Genomic DNA, 15,477 nt, shown 5'->3' with positions numbered 1-15,477 from the left:
AGGAATATAATAAACCTGCCAGCAAGCAAGACATATCTTGAGGTGGTATTTTCAAAAGTTGTTTACAATGGGGTCTGGTTACCGTCCAGATAGGTGCAACTCACCGGACATGCCAGGTTACTTGAAACAAATGTGGTTCCTTCCTTTAAGGGGTCTGTCCATCACACAGTGACTTAGGATTTTGCTGTGAAGAAGTTAATATGGTTGCTGCCCACTAGCATCTCAAAGCCTGCTTCCAGCTCCCTCGGTCTGGGTACTCACTGCTGCCTCAGTCTGTTGGGGTTTAAAATGGATTCCCTTTGAGTTCCATCATCCCACACAGTGATGTCACTGCAGAGCAGTACTGCTGCACTGGCAAGGGGCATCGTTGGCTCCAGGTGACCGTCTAGCCGGAGGCCACGATGCTTGCTTCTTTCCCTGTCGCATAGGGCCTATCCTAGAACACATTTTAATTTTTCTCTGGCTTTATGGGGTTAAGAGCATAAGGAAACGGTACTATCTCACCAAGATGTTCATTAAAAAAAAAAAAAAAACACATAAAAATGAGCCCCAAGCAGAGCTATCCCTTCCACACAGACTTGCCATAACCCAACCACTCCTGACCATGCCATTTCATTCTCTGATTCCACCTAGAGGCCTCATGACTCGTAGCAGAAACCTTCCCTAGATACAAGTGGTGCGATTTTCAAACATGCAGAGTACATATGGATTCCTTTTGAGACAACAGCCAACAGTGTAGCTGGGGAGCTCTGAGTGACACTTGTCAGGGTAGATTTCACGCTGTCAGATAAATGAAACGTAAGCACTGTCATTGCTGTGTCACTGACTCTGCTCGCTGCCCCTCCCCCTCCGGCCTGTATATCACAACAGGTAGTTCTCGGCTGTTCCCTCCGTGCCAGACATACATTTTATCTAAAGAGACAGCAGACAGAGCTACCTGCTGCTTCCTGTGCGGCTCTCCCTGCGTTTCTCTCCTTTTTCCTACTTCACTGGGGCTTTTAAAACTCAGCTGGCAGAGAGCCAGGAGCTCATCATTTTAATGCAGTGCAAAATGGAATATGCATAATTATATGCAAGCCATATGTGAGGGAGGCAAGCTCAGCTGCGGGTTTCAGGGGGGCCAGGAGAGATATATAGAGAGAGACAGAGACAGAGGGAGGGGGAGGGAGGGAGAGATAGAGAGATAGGATAGGAGAGGAGAGAGAGGGAGGGCGGGAGAGCATGAGCGGTTAGGGCTAAGGGAACAAGAGAGCTGCAGGGTGCAAATGTCCCCCTGATGAATGGATTAACGACACACCCCTTTCACCCACCTCTCCCTCTCACCCCTCTAAATCAGATACCAATGGAGATTAGGAAGAAAAGACTTCAGTGGGTGTTGCTGGTGAATAATGTGGATGCCTCTGTTGAAACATCAGCTTTCTCAATTGACAGCCTAGATCAAAATAACCAGTAACTTCTAATGCAGCTTCTTAATTAAATCTATTTTTTTAAACTTCATTTAATAGAAGAATCATTGTTCTTATGAGATCATTGATCCTTTTGGATCTTTATTTTAAAATTGAGGAAATCAATTTATCTCTAATAATATTACAGTTCAAAATATAACTATGCAATTTGCTTTTCTTATGGCCTTGCTATTAGAATTTCTTAAAAATGCTTTATCTAGAGATTGCTTAAGCATGCCAAAACGTTTAAACACGTATGTATGTCACAGTCTCCTGACCGTGTGAGGAACTGTGTCACTACAACACTCAAGTGTTGGTGACACCCAACAAAATCAGTTGATTTGGGTCTGCTCTGTGTCCTTTGAACTATTCCACCAAGATGAATTTGCATGTTGAAACCAAACAGTCTAAAGAAAAACAAAATCACAAATTTTGATACCTAAAGGGCATACTGCGTATTTAAACAAACTTCTTAATAATGTTGTTATTTCTGGATTCCCGTTTGTTTAATGATCTGAGCTTTTCTCTACCATTATTTGTAAGTCCCTAAATAGGCCATTATATCTCCCTTCAGGCTAGAGATGAAGACGGACGTGCTGAAACGTTCCCCCAGCAGCACTGTGCTAAGGAAACCCCAAGGCTTGCCTTCAAGAATAACTGCGAACTACTTGTAAGAATGACATACTTACGACAAGTCTAGAATGTTACTTTAGCACAGCAAAAACAGGGTTTTTTTTTTTTTTTTGCAAGGGTTTGTTCATGATTACATAATTTATGAAATATTATATTTTTCTGTATAGAGTTCTAAGTGCTAATTCTGATATCACTGCATATTAATTATAAGATCTCGAGTTGTTTGCAAATCTTTTATATCTGATTTTAAAGCTTGAATGGCCCTTTCTTTAGTAGCTTGTTTTGGATTGTAGTTTCTAAGCAGCCACTTGGAGAACGGCTAGTAAAGATAAAAATACAACTTCGATACATGGAGCTTGAAGAAAGCCCCACCCCACCCCACCCTTCCTCCTACGCCCGAGATGTGTGCTATTGTAGCAGACAAAGGTGGCTGAGTTTGTTTCAGATAGGAAAGAGAGCCCTTTAGACACACAGCACTCCCTTTAGGATTCAAGTATTCCCCTACTCTCTTGCCAAACTCCATAGTCTCTCCCCTGCAGAAAGCTTAGAAGTAGTGACAGGATGGGGGGATGTTTACTGTTGTGTGTGGGGGGGAGCATCAGCTGTGACAAAGCTCGGTTCCAACGCAAGGTTAATTTGCTGTTCATTTTAGCATTTACAGGGAGACATGATGAGAAGCAAGCAGGAATGTCTATTATATTTCTATTAAATGAATCTGTTGGGACCTTACATCCTTGATTAGCTTTTGAAAACGAGTGCTCAGCAATGCATTTTCTGTTTACCTAAAGTAAACAGGGAATGAATTGTCATTTATTTGGCCAGTCAAACGCTGCTTTTGAAAATGAAGCTTTCGGAAGGATCTAGCGTGTTGTCCCTAAATGTTCTTTTCTTTTCAATTGCATTAAAGCAAAACATTTGCTCCAACTAAATGAAAACAGGGAAAGAAGATGAAGATGCTCAGTCGTTAACATTTGAGGTAGCTTAATTTCTGTTTGGATATTTGGCCAAGTTTAGAGCTTTACCAGTTCTCTGCATTAAGAATTCCCACGAGTGACAGCCTTTGGGTTTGGCTCTGACAGTAACTATGCGTTAAACACAAAGCGACCAGAGAGCAAGAGAGTGAATGAACAAGGTACAGGTCTTGCCCATTGCTGCTGCAGCAGCCACAGATCGAGAGAACCTCCTTCAGGCAGCCCAGCAGACATGGTCACAATGGTGCCACTCGGCCTGTGTGTGCCGCGCCCTTGACCAACTACTCTGCAGGTAGACTCGCTGCTTATAAATGCAGTTGTTGGCATGAAAATTTAACTCGCCTGATATTTTTTTTGAGGCTCTTAAACATTTTATATTCCTCGGGGTGTTTTCTCATTGCTTTTAATGCTGTCTTGGTAACTGTGGTCATCCATGCCTGGGGGTTAGAGGGGAGCGTTTGTGCTGTTTTGGGATCAGAAAGCTTTAGGACTGGCTCCCTTCTTTGTAGAAAGATTGTGAAGACTAATATACCATTCTTAGCTTTCCCCTATGTATTGGGAAAGTAAATGTGCTTTAGAGTATACTGGAGAAAATTTTTTAAAAAAAAGTGTAAACATCAGTTCCAGATTCGTTTAGAGAAGGTGCACATGCCTTCCTTGCCTGGCTGACAGCCCTGCTGAGTTGGCGGGAGTTTCGAGAGGTTTGGTGCAAGCTCCACTACAGTTTCTGTTAGGAATGCTTGACCTTGCTCAGCTTACTTCCCTATGATGAAAAAGAAGACAGAAAGCACAAGTGAGTTTATCTCTTTAAGAAGAAATTACAAACAGCAGCCAGCTGTAAGAATAGCGGTGATTGGCTGTCGCTAAGGCCTGAGCAGGAATATTCCCTTGCAAAAGAATTATTCATTCTTAAGAGAGAAATAAGAGTTCTTCGGAGTTGTCGTACTACAGCTTGGAGGAGATCTTTAGAGAATCTGACAGGGAAGACTGCAAACTCTACGCCAAAGTGCCTTTTTAGCTTCGGGTGGTTCTGACGTCTTCCTTGGCTAGCTGCAGCCCCAGCAGCAGCCCGTTGGGAGAGCATGAGAAAAGCTGGGATTGCAGAGGTCTTTGGTGTTCCCAAGTGACCAGAAGCTCACAGCTGGAAACTCGTCCCCCTGGGCTATAGGAACTGACAGAAAAGGGCCTAGGCCAGGTAGACAGGACATTGACTGTGTTATTGATGGTTGAATGTCTCTGCGCCCCTCCCCTAGCCCACACTTCTTGGAAGAGGCAGGAATATTGAGTAACTTATTAAAAAAGAAGAAGAAGAAAGAAAGAAAGCACAGTAAAATCAATGCTTGGAATACACAAGTGTGTGTAATCAGAAGGCATCAACAAAGAAAGCATTGGCCATAGCAGTAGACTGTGCTGTGCAACTGTAGAGTTCCTGTAGGGTATTGATTTTTCCATTAAATCCCAAACTGTAATGTGTGCCTTCACACTAATGCACTATACACATGACTGGATATGTAGCTTGCTGATCAAGATTCTCTTTGGTGGTAATAGAGTGGTTTCTAAATTAATTTTAGAAGCACAGGGCTATAACGGCTAGTGATTACATAAACAATTCCTATGGGATGGGTCACAGCTCAGTGTGTCACCTAGCTCTTCATAGGCAGGTGTGTGTGTGTGTGTGTGTGTGTGTGTGTGTGTGTGTGTAAGAGAGAAATTTGCTGCATAATCAAACTATGACCAAAGGAAACAACTTTCAGTAAAAGCAAGTATGAGAGATTTGTGTCAGTCTTGACACTAACAGCGCTATGAACATTCAAGACTAAGTAAGAATGGAGAACAGTCGGAGCCATGGCGACCAGTGCTTGCACCAGATTCCATTTCCATTGCCAATCTCGTTATGATCACTCAGGTTCTCCCTGGAGAAACAAGCCTGGGACTGCAAAGGTTCTTGTCTCCCCTAATAAAATGCTCGTTCAGCGGGTGGGACTGAAGGAGCGACAGCGACAGGGAATCCCTTAGGATCTTCTGAGTTCATGTTTTCTTGTTAGCTAGTTTCGTGTTAGTTCTCAAGAGCTGGCTAGGCAAAAATCTTGTATTTGAGCCTGGGAAGAAAAAGACCTACAACTAGAAGAAATTGCTAGATTTGAAACTGAAAGATTTGGAGGAGGGTATGAAGACAACTGAGTCAAAATCCCAACTTGTGGGCATGTGTGCGTCCGTGCATGTGTATGTGTGTGCAGGTGTACGTGTGTGCCTGTTGCTTGTTTGTTTCGAGACAGGGTCTCTCCCTGGAACCTGAGACTCACTGGTCAGACCAGGCTGTGTGTGTGTGTGTGTGTGTGTGTGTGTGTGTGTGTGTCTCTGCCTCCCCCCCCCCCCCCCCAATTACTGCTTAGAAAGCTAGGAAAGAGAGGGAAATGCAGGGGAGAGTAAGCTTGTCCAACGAGGCTTCAGCTTCTGGAATCATCGACCAGAGTCTGAGTCTCTATGGCTCCTTCTGACTGGTAGGGTGAGGGTTGTGAAGGAGGAGGAGGGAGCCCACAGCTGGGAGGCAAAATAAAAATAGCATGGGAAAGAATTCTTTCTGGTCACTTACAATGCCAGCAGAGGGAGAAGATGAAGACTATTTTAGTGTTGCGGCCTTGAGAACAGAGACGACGGGGAGGGGGGAGCTTAGCTGACTCTTCTGTACCAGTCCTTTGCAGAGGCCGGCAGGTGGGTTAGAAGATGTACACCTCACCCCCCAGCTTCAGAAATGCCGCTGTCAGGCAGCGTTCGGCACACAAGGATCGGTGCATCATAATAAATACGCAGATTGGGTCATGGAATAGGAAAAAGATTCTGTCCCTGCCTAGAATGAATGAGGACACGGTTTATGCCCAGCATAGTTGCCATTAAGCGTGTGGGCTCTTGAGTAACATGTTAAGTCTTGCTTGCCCCATAGATCCAAAGGCATGAGAGACATAGGATGCAGGCTCTATCTCTTGGCCTTCTCTGAGTTTCTGGTCTTCATATGCAAGGCCTCAGAGATTGTAACTGGACACAGAGGTGTTCTTAGGCTTCCTGTTGTCGATACAGACGAGCTAAGCAACTGTGATTCTCCTGCTTGTCGTGGATGGTATCGGTTCATGGTAAGCCACGTCCTGGGAGAGTGTTGGGGAAGTCCCAGGGTGTGGAAGAGGACGAGACTCTTGCCTCGTGCAACCAGTGCACTGAATGGAAGATGCTTTTCATCTGGGCATTTCTACAGCTAGATACTGATTATAGGAGTTAGAGTGTAAGAGAAAGGGGTATGGCGAGCAGAAGGAAGGCGGGTAGGAAAGCACACACCAGGTGCCCAGTATCTTGTGCAGCATCTCAGCCGAGTGTAGGAGCATGGAGACTGTGGAGACTGTGGAGAGGGCAGACAGGCAGGTCAGTGGAGGAGTCCTCATACCTGGCTCATCCTATGGAGTCTGGGCTTTGATAGTTTTACTTTATGCAAATTCCTAATGTTTCTATACATTAAAAGTTACTATGGAAAATTTCTAATGTTCTAGATTATATAAAAGTCATGATGTATCCCATGTGCTTCCCCACTAACCCCCAACTTGAACACTCATCATCCAGAGGCTAATCTTGCTCGCTTGCCCCTTTTCTCTTGATATCCCATGGTAGTGGTGGTGGTATTTTAATTAATATAGAATTACATTGCTTTCCCCCTCCCATTTCTCTCTCTAACCCTTCCCAGGTACCCTCTCCAACCTCTCCCATGCTCCCCTCAAGTTGATAGCCTCTTTTTATTTTATTATTGTTACAAACACACACGCATGCATGCACACACACGCACGCATGCGCACACATGCACCCATGCGCACACATGCACGCACACACACACATGCACACACATTCATACACACGTAACCTGCTATATCTATTTTTGTTGTTTGTGCATCGATGGTTTCAGGGATGACCACCATTGCTCTGCACTGGATAACCAATAAGGGGGCTTGTCACCTAGAGAAGCTAGTTCTCCTCCTTCCAGTAGTCATTAGTGTCTTATGGTTCTTTGTCTAGGGGCGGGACACTGAAAAGCTCTGCCTTCCGCATTAAAATGCGCATTGCTGTAACGATTGTTCCAATCCTGTTGATGTGGCCGTTTCTCAGAGAGACCCTTTCACTGCGAACTTCTTGGTGTTCTGACTTCTTCCGTCCTCTCTGTCTCCTCCTCCTCGATGATCCCTGAGCCGTGGATGCAGGATCTCTGATGGGGATGCCTCCATCTGGACTCCTCACTACCCTCTGGTCTTTGCCCTGTGTCTAGTTGTGGTTTCCTAGAACAGTCTGCATTTGCTGCAGAGAAGAGCTTCTCTGACGAAGGCAGGCAGCTGCGCTTGTCTGTGGGGTAAGGATAAGATCTAGAATGTAGTAAGACTTTAGTAAGGAATCCTGCTGAGCTAGCAAGGTGGACATAGACTCTTTTCTAAGGTTCGTGACCTCACTAGCCCAAAGAACCTGGCTAGGCCTCCAGTACCAGGGATGACTTCCCTTCCATTGAGTGGGGCTCATGTTCAATCAGACAGCTGTTGGTTACCACCCATGTGTGAGCGCCACTTATTGCTCCTTGATACATATCTCGTCACGCTGGTCACTGTAGTGAGTCATAGGTGCTGCAGCTGGGTAAGACTGTCAGTCACTCTTCCCTTCACCCCTTGCACTGTATTTTCCAGAACCATGAATGCTATGCTAGAGGAAAGGGACTTTCGGGTCAGATCTAGCTTGAATCACTCAAGTCCTGTGTACAAAGTGTGCTTAGTTTTCTGCAAGAGCGCCTACTCTTAACCCCAGAGAGGCAGCCAAGAGCTACGTTGATCATTTATATTGTTTTGGGAGTCACCTGGACTATCTGAACAACCATTCACAGGGAAGTTTCTTGTGCCTGGTACAGGGGTGTTGTTAGTCTTGTAGTTAGTTTCTGTAGAGACCATCGTCAGCTCAAGTGGCTTAGCTTCCTTCAAGACGTGTGTGTGTGTGTGTGTGTGTGTGTGTGTGTGTGCATACCACTGTATGCACTGTGTATAGGTTTAAGTAAATATAAGCCAGTATGATTGCTCGAGGCTCACAAACAACATTGATACTGTGTGTCCCCCATTTCTCTTCTTTCTGTGTCCCTCCATCCTCCTCAGTTGCCCCCCACTTCACTTTCCACTCTGTAGTCCCTGTATCCCCTAGTCCCCTCTCACTTACACGCCACCATGCCTGTGGTCCTTTATACTTTTCTGGTTTCTGCGGTTAACCCCATGATGTATCCTTACATCTGAGGATTTGAAGCTAGGAACCACAGATGAGGGAGAACATACCGTATCTGTCTTTAGGTCCAGGCTGTATCACTCAGTACAATCTTTTTCTAGGTCCATCCATTTACTTGAAGGCTTCGTTAATTCATTTTTCTTCACAGCTGAAATGTCTTCCAGCTGTTGGATACATGTATTATCTTTTTATTATCCATTCACCTGCCAAGGGGCATTGAGATTGTTTTCATTTTTCTGGCTGTTGTGAATCAGGTGGCAATGAACATGGCTGGTCAAGTGTCTGTGGAATAGGATGTTTGATTTCTTTGGGTATGTTCAGAGGAATGGTATAGATGGATGTCTTGGTTAGAGTTTCCATTGCTGTGAAGAGACTCATTGACCAAGGCAACTCATAAAGGAAAACATAATTGGAACTGGCTTAGAGCTTCAGAGGTTCAGTCCATTATCATCGTGGAGGAAAGCATGGCAGCATCCAGGCAGGCATGGTGCTACAGGAGCCTAGAGTTCCACATCTTGATTCTCAGGCAACCAGAAGAGTCTGGGTTTTACAGGCAGCCAGCAGGAGGATTGCTTTAGCACTGGGTGTAGCTTGAGCTTAGGCCCTCAAAGCCCACCCCCACAGTGACACACTTCCTCCAAAAGGCCACACCTCCTAATAGTGTCACTCCCTTGTGGGCTAAGCATTCAAGCACACGAGTCTATGGCCGCCAAACCTACTCAAACCACCACACTGGGTCATATGGTAGACTTTTTCCCCTGTGGATTCTCCATACTGATTTCCAGAGTGACTACATCAATTTGCATTTTCATAAACAGCATGAGTATTTTCTCTCTTTCTTCACAACCTTGCCAGCATATGTTGTCAGTTGTTTCGTTGAGCTTAACCATTCTGACTGGGGTCCGATGGAATCTCAAAATTGCTTTGTGTTTCCTAATTGCTAGGGACAATGGGCACTTTCTGAGGTATTTCTTACCCATTTTTATTTCTTCTATTCAGAATTCTCTGTTTAGATCCCAAGCTTGTTTTTTTTTTTTTTATTTACTTATTTATTTATTTATTTTACATCTCAATATCAGCCCCCCTCCTCCAGTACCCCTTCATACAGGTCTTCCCCCCCATTTCTCCCTCCCCTTCTCCTTTGAGAAAAGGGAGCCCCACTCTGGGTATTACCCCTGCTTACCTCCCCATATCACTCCCCTCCACTACCTTCTCCACCCCCATTCCCCTGGCACATCAAACTCCTGAAGGACTAGGCACATCTTCTTCTTCTGAGGCCAGGCGAGGTTGCCCAGTTAGGGGGACCACCTAGCCCATTTTTAATTGGGTCATTCCCCTGGAGTATTATAAATCGTATGTGCTTTCATTTTTTTTTTTTTGATGTGGAGGGTTTGTTTGTTTGTTTGTTTGTTTTTTATAAAGGTTTCAGTGCCTGTCTTCCCTGCTTGGGAATGCTGCATTGGTGCTGATTTAGACAGGAGCTGACGTTCTGGAACTATTCACACATAAGGCAGAAGACTCTTGCACTGCACCATTTCCTCCAGGCCCAGTACAGCCCTGAACATCTTAGGCAATCAGGTCATGTCTTTAAAGCCCTAAAGATGAGATGTGTATACCCCAGTGCCAGAAATGCCTTCAATCTTTGCTTTCCAGCCTCTAGCTTTATATGAATTTATTTTAAAATAAGATCAGCTTTCCTTGCAACCCAGTGCACCAATACCTGCAAGCCCCATCAGAGCAGTGAAGGGAGATTCTGTATTGTAGTCATGTATTTGGATTTTTAATGCCATTGCTAGATCCACTATATCATGGACATACCATAAGAACTCTTAAAATGTGATAGCAACTGCCACGTTTCATTTGGAGCTTCATCAGCTTTTCAAAATAGTTCCAAGTGACCAAAGTCCTTCTTGGTTCTGTTGTTCTAACCAAAGCCACATGTGTGACCCCACTGACTTCAAATTGTTGCTTAGCTGTTATAGCTGAGCTACACAAAGACCAAAGGTTGATTCATGTGATACACCAGAACTGCAGCAAATAGAACATCTAGGATATATACATGCACAGTATACCATGTATCAACTTTCCACAAGTGGCTGCCTTAGCCCTAAAGGGTAGAGTGGCCCAGGAAACGCAGGGACAGATTGATTGCTGTCTAGAGAGAACGCCCTGTCACTCTATCAAACTTCCAAATCTCTCTAGTCTTGTACTACTCCTATGTTCTCATGGGATTCTGAGCTGGCTTTCAGACCAATAGAAGACCTTCTAGAAATGAAAGCAATGGTCTTAAACTAAGCAAGGCACCGCTCTGATAAGAATGGTCCATTTACGCTCTTGGCAAGACCATCCTGATTCTGCACAGGTGGAGGGGTGGCAGGCCTCACAAGCTTCCCTGTCTCATCCGTCCATCCCTCTCCTGCCCTTGGAATGGTGGCCTCACTTGTTCTCTGGCTTTGGACTCCTCTTCCTGACTTGGCCTTGTGGTACAGGACCTTTCTTTTCTCCTCTACAGAGACACTGGAGGGTCCCCTCTCACAAGTATAAACCCTATCATGACTCTTTTTAGTTCTCTGTGTTTGGAGAAGACGCCACCTAGGGATGGTCTAGGGTGGCCAGCGCCTGCTTGCACCCAGAGGCTTCGGGGGGGGGGGTATAGGAACCTTGGTTTGACCTGAGGCCCTGGCTGCCCGCAGGCTCTTCTCTTCCAAAGCTTGGGAAACTTTTGTCTTTCTAGTCTCAGGGTAGCTGCAGGGAAAGGTCTGGGCAGGATGGATTGCTCTCCATGCTGGCTTCTCACACCACATGTGCAGACGTTCTTGGAGTCAGAGAGACAGAAGCGAGACCATGTGTTCTCCAAAGGCGACACTGTGGTTTGGCAGGTGAACACGGGAGTCTGTCTCTGCTCTGCCAGCTCTATGGCACTGGCAAGTTCCCGACCCAGAGCCATAAGGGTAAAGAAAGCACTCACACATCATAGTGTCAACTTGAAAACCAAATAGCATCTCCTATAGGAAGCACTTAGCAGGAGCTTTAGTACCCGCTTAGCAGGAGCCTTAGTACCTGCCTGCACGTAAGTAGGAGCTTCATTTCCAATTAAACAGAGCTAGAAAGATTGCAAGGTTTGAAAAAGGCTTGAGGCAAATGCTAGACTGTGCTCTTCTCTCCACTCACGCCTCTTAGCGCCTGTTCTAGACAGAGTATATTTTAAAAAAGCAAACAGGGCATTTTGTTGTGAGTTTGGTTTTGAGACAGGGTCTCAGTTAGAGCCCTGGTAAGCCTCCAACTTGCCATCCTCCTGCCTCAGCCTTGTAGGTGCTGGAATTGCAGGTCTGCACCCTCATATCCAGCTCCCAAGTGCAGTATTTTAATGGAAGCAAACAAGCTTTGGGGCAGTGCACACATCCGTTCACTTGCCTGCTAGCGTCCGAGGAACTAGAAATGCCTGTTGACTGCCAGTCAGTGCTGCTGATTGAGAAAGTACTGCACTGTTTGAATCCTGCCTAGGAAGAACCCCAAAATTACTTTGATGAATGGGCTGTTGCCAGGTTTAAGACTCTCCTCCACTGTATTCACAAGCTGTGAGACTTTGGGCAAACTATGGAATCTGCCATTCTGTGTCCTCCAATAAATGAGCACAGTAACAGCTCCCCACAGACGCTGGTGTCAGGGGTGAAGGAATGCACTCCTGGAAGTTGCTCAGAAAAGTTTCTGGCAAACACTCGGCGCTTACTCACTGTTGCAAACACTTGGCACTCAGTGTTGTTATGAAGTGGGGTTAATCTAAGGTTGCTTGCTTTGAAGCACATCTAAGATTCCTCCTTGGCCAAATTTTCAGGCAAATTTGATTTTTTACATATGCACACAGAAGCCACAGAATGACGGGGGCAACGTGCACTGAGTAACTGATTCTTAGACTACAACATACATACTCCTCTCAATGAAGATGAGCTACACCGTCCAAGTCCTCCTGAAGCTGCCCTGCCATTTAACAGTGAAGTTTTCATCTGAGATTGCAACTGAACTGGGTCTGGTAGACTAGTAGTGATCCGAGCACACAGGAGATTTAGCAGGGAATGCTGAAAGTTCAAGAGCAGCCTGGCTATGTGGTGAAACCCTGTCTTAAAGCATTTTTTTTTTTAATCAAGAAAATAAAGGTAAAGGGGAAAATGTTATTAATGCAAAGAAATATCTGTATTAGCAAATGACTGTCTCTGGCAGCACTAAGGAAATGATGTAAGAAACCATGCTGTGTGGGCTAGCTCCAGAGAACCCATGTGGTACTAGATCTTTAGAGAACTCTCCTCTAGATTTCCATTCTGACCATAATTTTGCTAAGTAGATGCTGTTTCAATGTATAGACAAGGAAATTATCTATAGGGCATGTACAGCGATGTTACACTCTTGCTGATGGGCAAGAGGAGAGTTTCCAGTGGACAGAGCTGGGTCTCACCCTCATCTCTCTGACCTATATCCCATCCAGTGTTCAGGCCAGCCCGTACTTCAGCCCCCATGGGGTCTTGAATAGTTTTCTAGCCCGGTGCCAGAGGAGTTCAGCCTATGGTTGTGGGGTAAAGGAGTCGACTCTTTGTAGCATCTCTGTAGTAACCCCTAAAGCTAAGGAGGAGATCTGTGTGACAACAGCATTTTATTCAGAAATTGAGGTCAAGGTCTGAGAATCCCCAGTCCATCAGAAAGTGAGGAAAAGAACCAAATCATTCATAGATAGATAGATAGATAGATAGATAGATAGATAGATAGATAGATAGATAGATAGAGACATAGATATAGATATAGATATATAGATATAGTATGTATATATATATATATATATCTTAATTTGACTTGAATTTTGACAATCTGAGAATCATAGGATATAAACAAGTTCTAAGTTTCCCTTTGAAGATTTTTTTGTACCTTTTTTATCACTAAGGTCAGTGTGTTTATGAGTTTTTAACTTTATGTGTCTATATGTGCACGTGAATGCATGTGCCCTTAGAGGCTAGAAGAGGGTTTGGGTCCCCTGGAGCTAGAGTTACAGGCATTTGTGACACATGTTATGGGCTCTGGGAACCCAACCTTGGGTCCTCCCAATAGCAGTGTGTGCCCTTCGCCCTGGAGCCTTTTCTCCACACCACTGAGGCCAGTTTAGGCTTTAACTGCCCTCAGTTCTTGTTGTTGGTTGTTTTTGTTGAGACAGGGTTTCTCTGTATAGCCCTGGCTGTCCTAGAAGTCACTCTGTAGACCAGGCTGGCCTAAACTCAGAGGTCACCTGCCTCTGCCTCCTGAGTGTTGGGATTAAAGGTGTGCAACACCCCTGCCCAGATAATTAACATAATTTTAATTGCTAGGACTCAAGAATTACCTAAAATAACAGAGAATTTGCCTCTGACATTTTCTAGGAAAATATAGAACGTAGATCAAGTAAAGTAAGGAGATCAAACAGGATGCTTATTTATCAATATAAAACTGCACAAATAACCTGGAGGGACTCAATCACTTTTTTTGTTTTTTGTTTTTTGGTTTTTGTTTTGTTTTGTTTTGTTTTGTCATATGCTTGGTTTCTACTTAGAAGAAAAAGCTAAAGAGCCTGTTATAGGAAAGAAGAAAAAATATAAATAGGAGAGTTGGAAAAAATGGCTTGTGAATAATAAAGGAGACAAGAGATTGAAGATAGGGATGTGGGTGGTGAGAGCCACTGTAGCCCAGAAGAAGGGCAGGGGCAGGGATGTGGGGTTGGTGAGAGCCACTGTAGCCCAGAAGAAGGGCAGGGGCAGGGATGTGGGGTTGGTGAGAGTCACTGTAGCCCGGAAGAAGGGAGAGAGAAGGTGAAGCAGCAGACATCGCTGGCCCAGGAAAGCAAGAGCTGGTAACACAGTGCTGGTTCATTGCATTTGGCTTCCAGTATCTTTCCTGTCTGTGGGTTTGTTAAACAAGTTCACACCCGGCTGTCTGATCTTAAGCATCATGATTTCATGGAGAGTCCTCTTCCGTGCCCTCCAGGCAGACCCCACACCACCCCCAGCCCCATTTCCCCTTGCTTGGTTAAGTGTGTGCAGGGAAGGGAGCCACTTCCAGAGGACATTTTCCTCCCTTCCCCCTGGCTCGCTTGGCTGAGAACTCTGAGGTGGCCGCATTCTGTTGTCTGTCTTGTTCGGCTCCCGACCTCTGGAACTAGGTTTGCCTCCAGCTTTTTGTTTGTTTTGTTTTATTTTGGTTTGGTTTGGTTTCTCTGGATCCTAAGATCCACCCCCCTACACACACACACACACACACACACACACACACACACAACTTAGAAACGGGAGAATCACACATTACAATTGATGACCTGTCATTGTTTAATTGGCAGTGCTTTCTCCCTTGAGATATTACGATAATGGCATCCTAACAGCCCGTGGTGATAGAGACTCGGTGGACTGCGAAGCGGCTGCTCAGGGATTATTGGTCCAGTGAGTGCCTGTGCTAGCCCACATTTCTGGGTCTGGTCCCAAGGAAAAGGAAATGCCCCAAAAGTTAGTTCTGGATTGTATGTGCTGAGGTGGGGTTGAGGGACCAGGGGCCTCTGATTACCCTGGCCCACACGTCACTGCTGTACCCTTTCCCATAGAGCAGCCACAGACAGCTTTGCTCATCCTTGCAAATGAAATATTGAACTAGGCAAGCTGACTTTAAAATAAGAAAACAGTCTTTTTGTCTCCATTATCTAGAAAATTGCTTATCCACCAATCTTTCATGAAGACGTCCTGGACAAGGAGCAGTGTTCTCTTCCCCCATCTCTTTCAATAGGAAAGGCTGTAGATTGCACCAGAATAACGTAAATAACAGACTATTTTGTAAATGACGATGCCCCATATCCCAGCATGACCTGCATTCTTTAGAGATGTTCCCAACCAGCAGAAGAAACCACGTGCATGTGAGTGTGTGCTGCATCTCAGAATGTATGACTTACACTCTGTGCCGTGTTATGTTATAGATAAAATCATACGAGGGCCTTGGCTGCAAAGTTCCCCGATGCTGTTGGTATCTACATCTCAGGGCTTGGGTTCCTTTGAATGGAAAATTCAAATCTGAATTTGATTCTAACATGGTTTGATAAGTATATAAGGTATTACCAGTGATATAAGTGTATAAGGTATACCAGT

The 15,477-nt window shown here is 45.0% G+C and overlaps 1 protein-coding gene across 2 annotated transcripts in view; it reads left to right on the top strand.

The window, feature by feature from the left end:
* The window catches only part of Sobp (sine oculis binding protein homolog), a 174,414-nt gene that overhangs the window by 102,210 nt on the left and 56,727 nt on the right, over positions 1 to 15,477 (top strand). The window contains exon 5 of one of the 2 annotated variants that reach the window (XM_021204786.2): positions 2,020 to 2,115. The exons of the other annotated variant lie outside the window; for it this stretch is intronic. Coding sequence (XP_021060445.1) covers positions 2,020 to 2,115 — 96 coding nt within the window. The remainder of the gene's footprint in view (positions 1 to 2,019; positions 2,116 to 15,477) is intronic. 2 annotated transcript variants of the gene reach the window in all.

The sequence above is a fragment of the Mus pahari genome, chromosome 9 (genome assembly GCF_900095145.1).
Source record: "Mus pahari chromosome 9, PAHARI_EIJ_v1.1, whole genome shotgun sequence".
NCBI lineage: Eukaryota > Metazoa > Chordata > Mammalia > Rodentia > Muridae > Mus > Mus pahari.
Note: the sequence above shows the minus strand (reverse complement) of the source record. Positions and strands in the feature narration are given on the sequence as shown.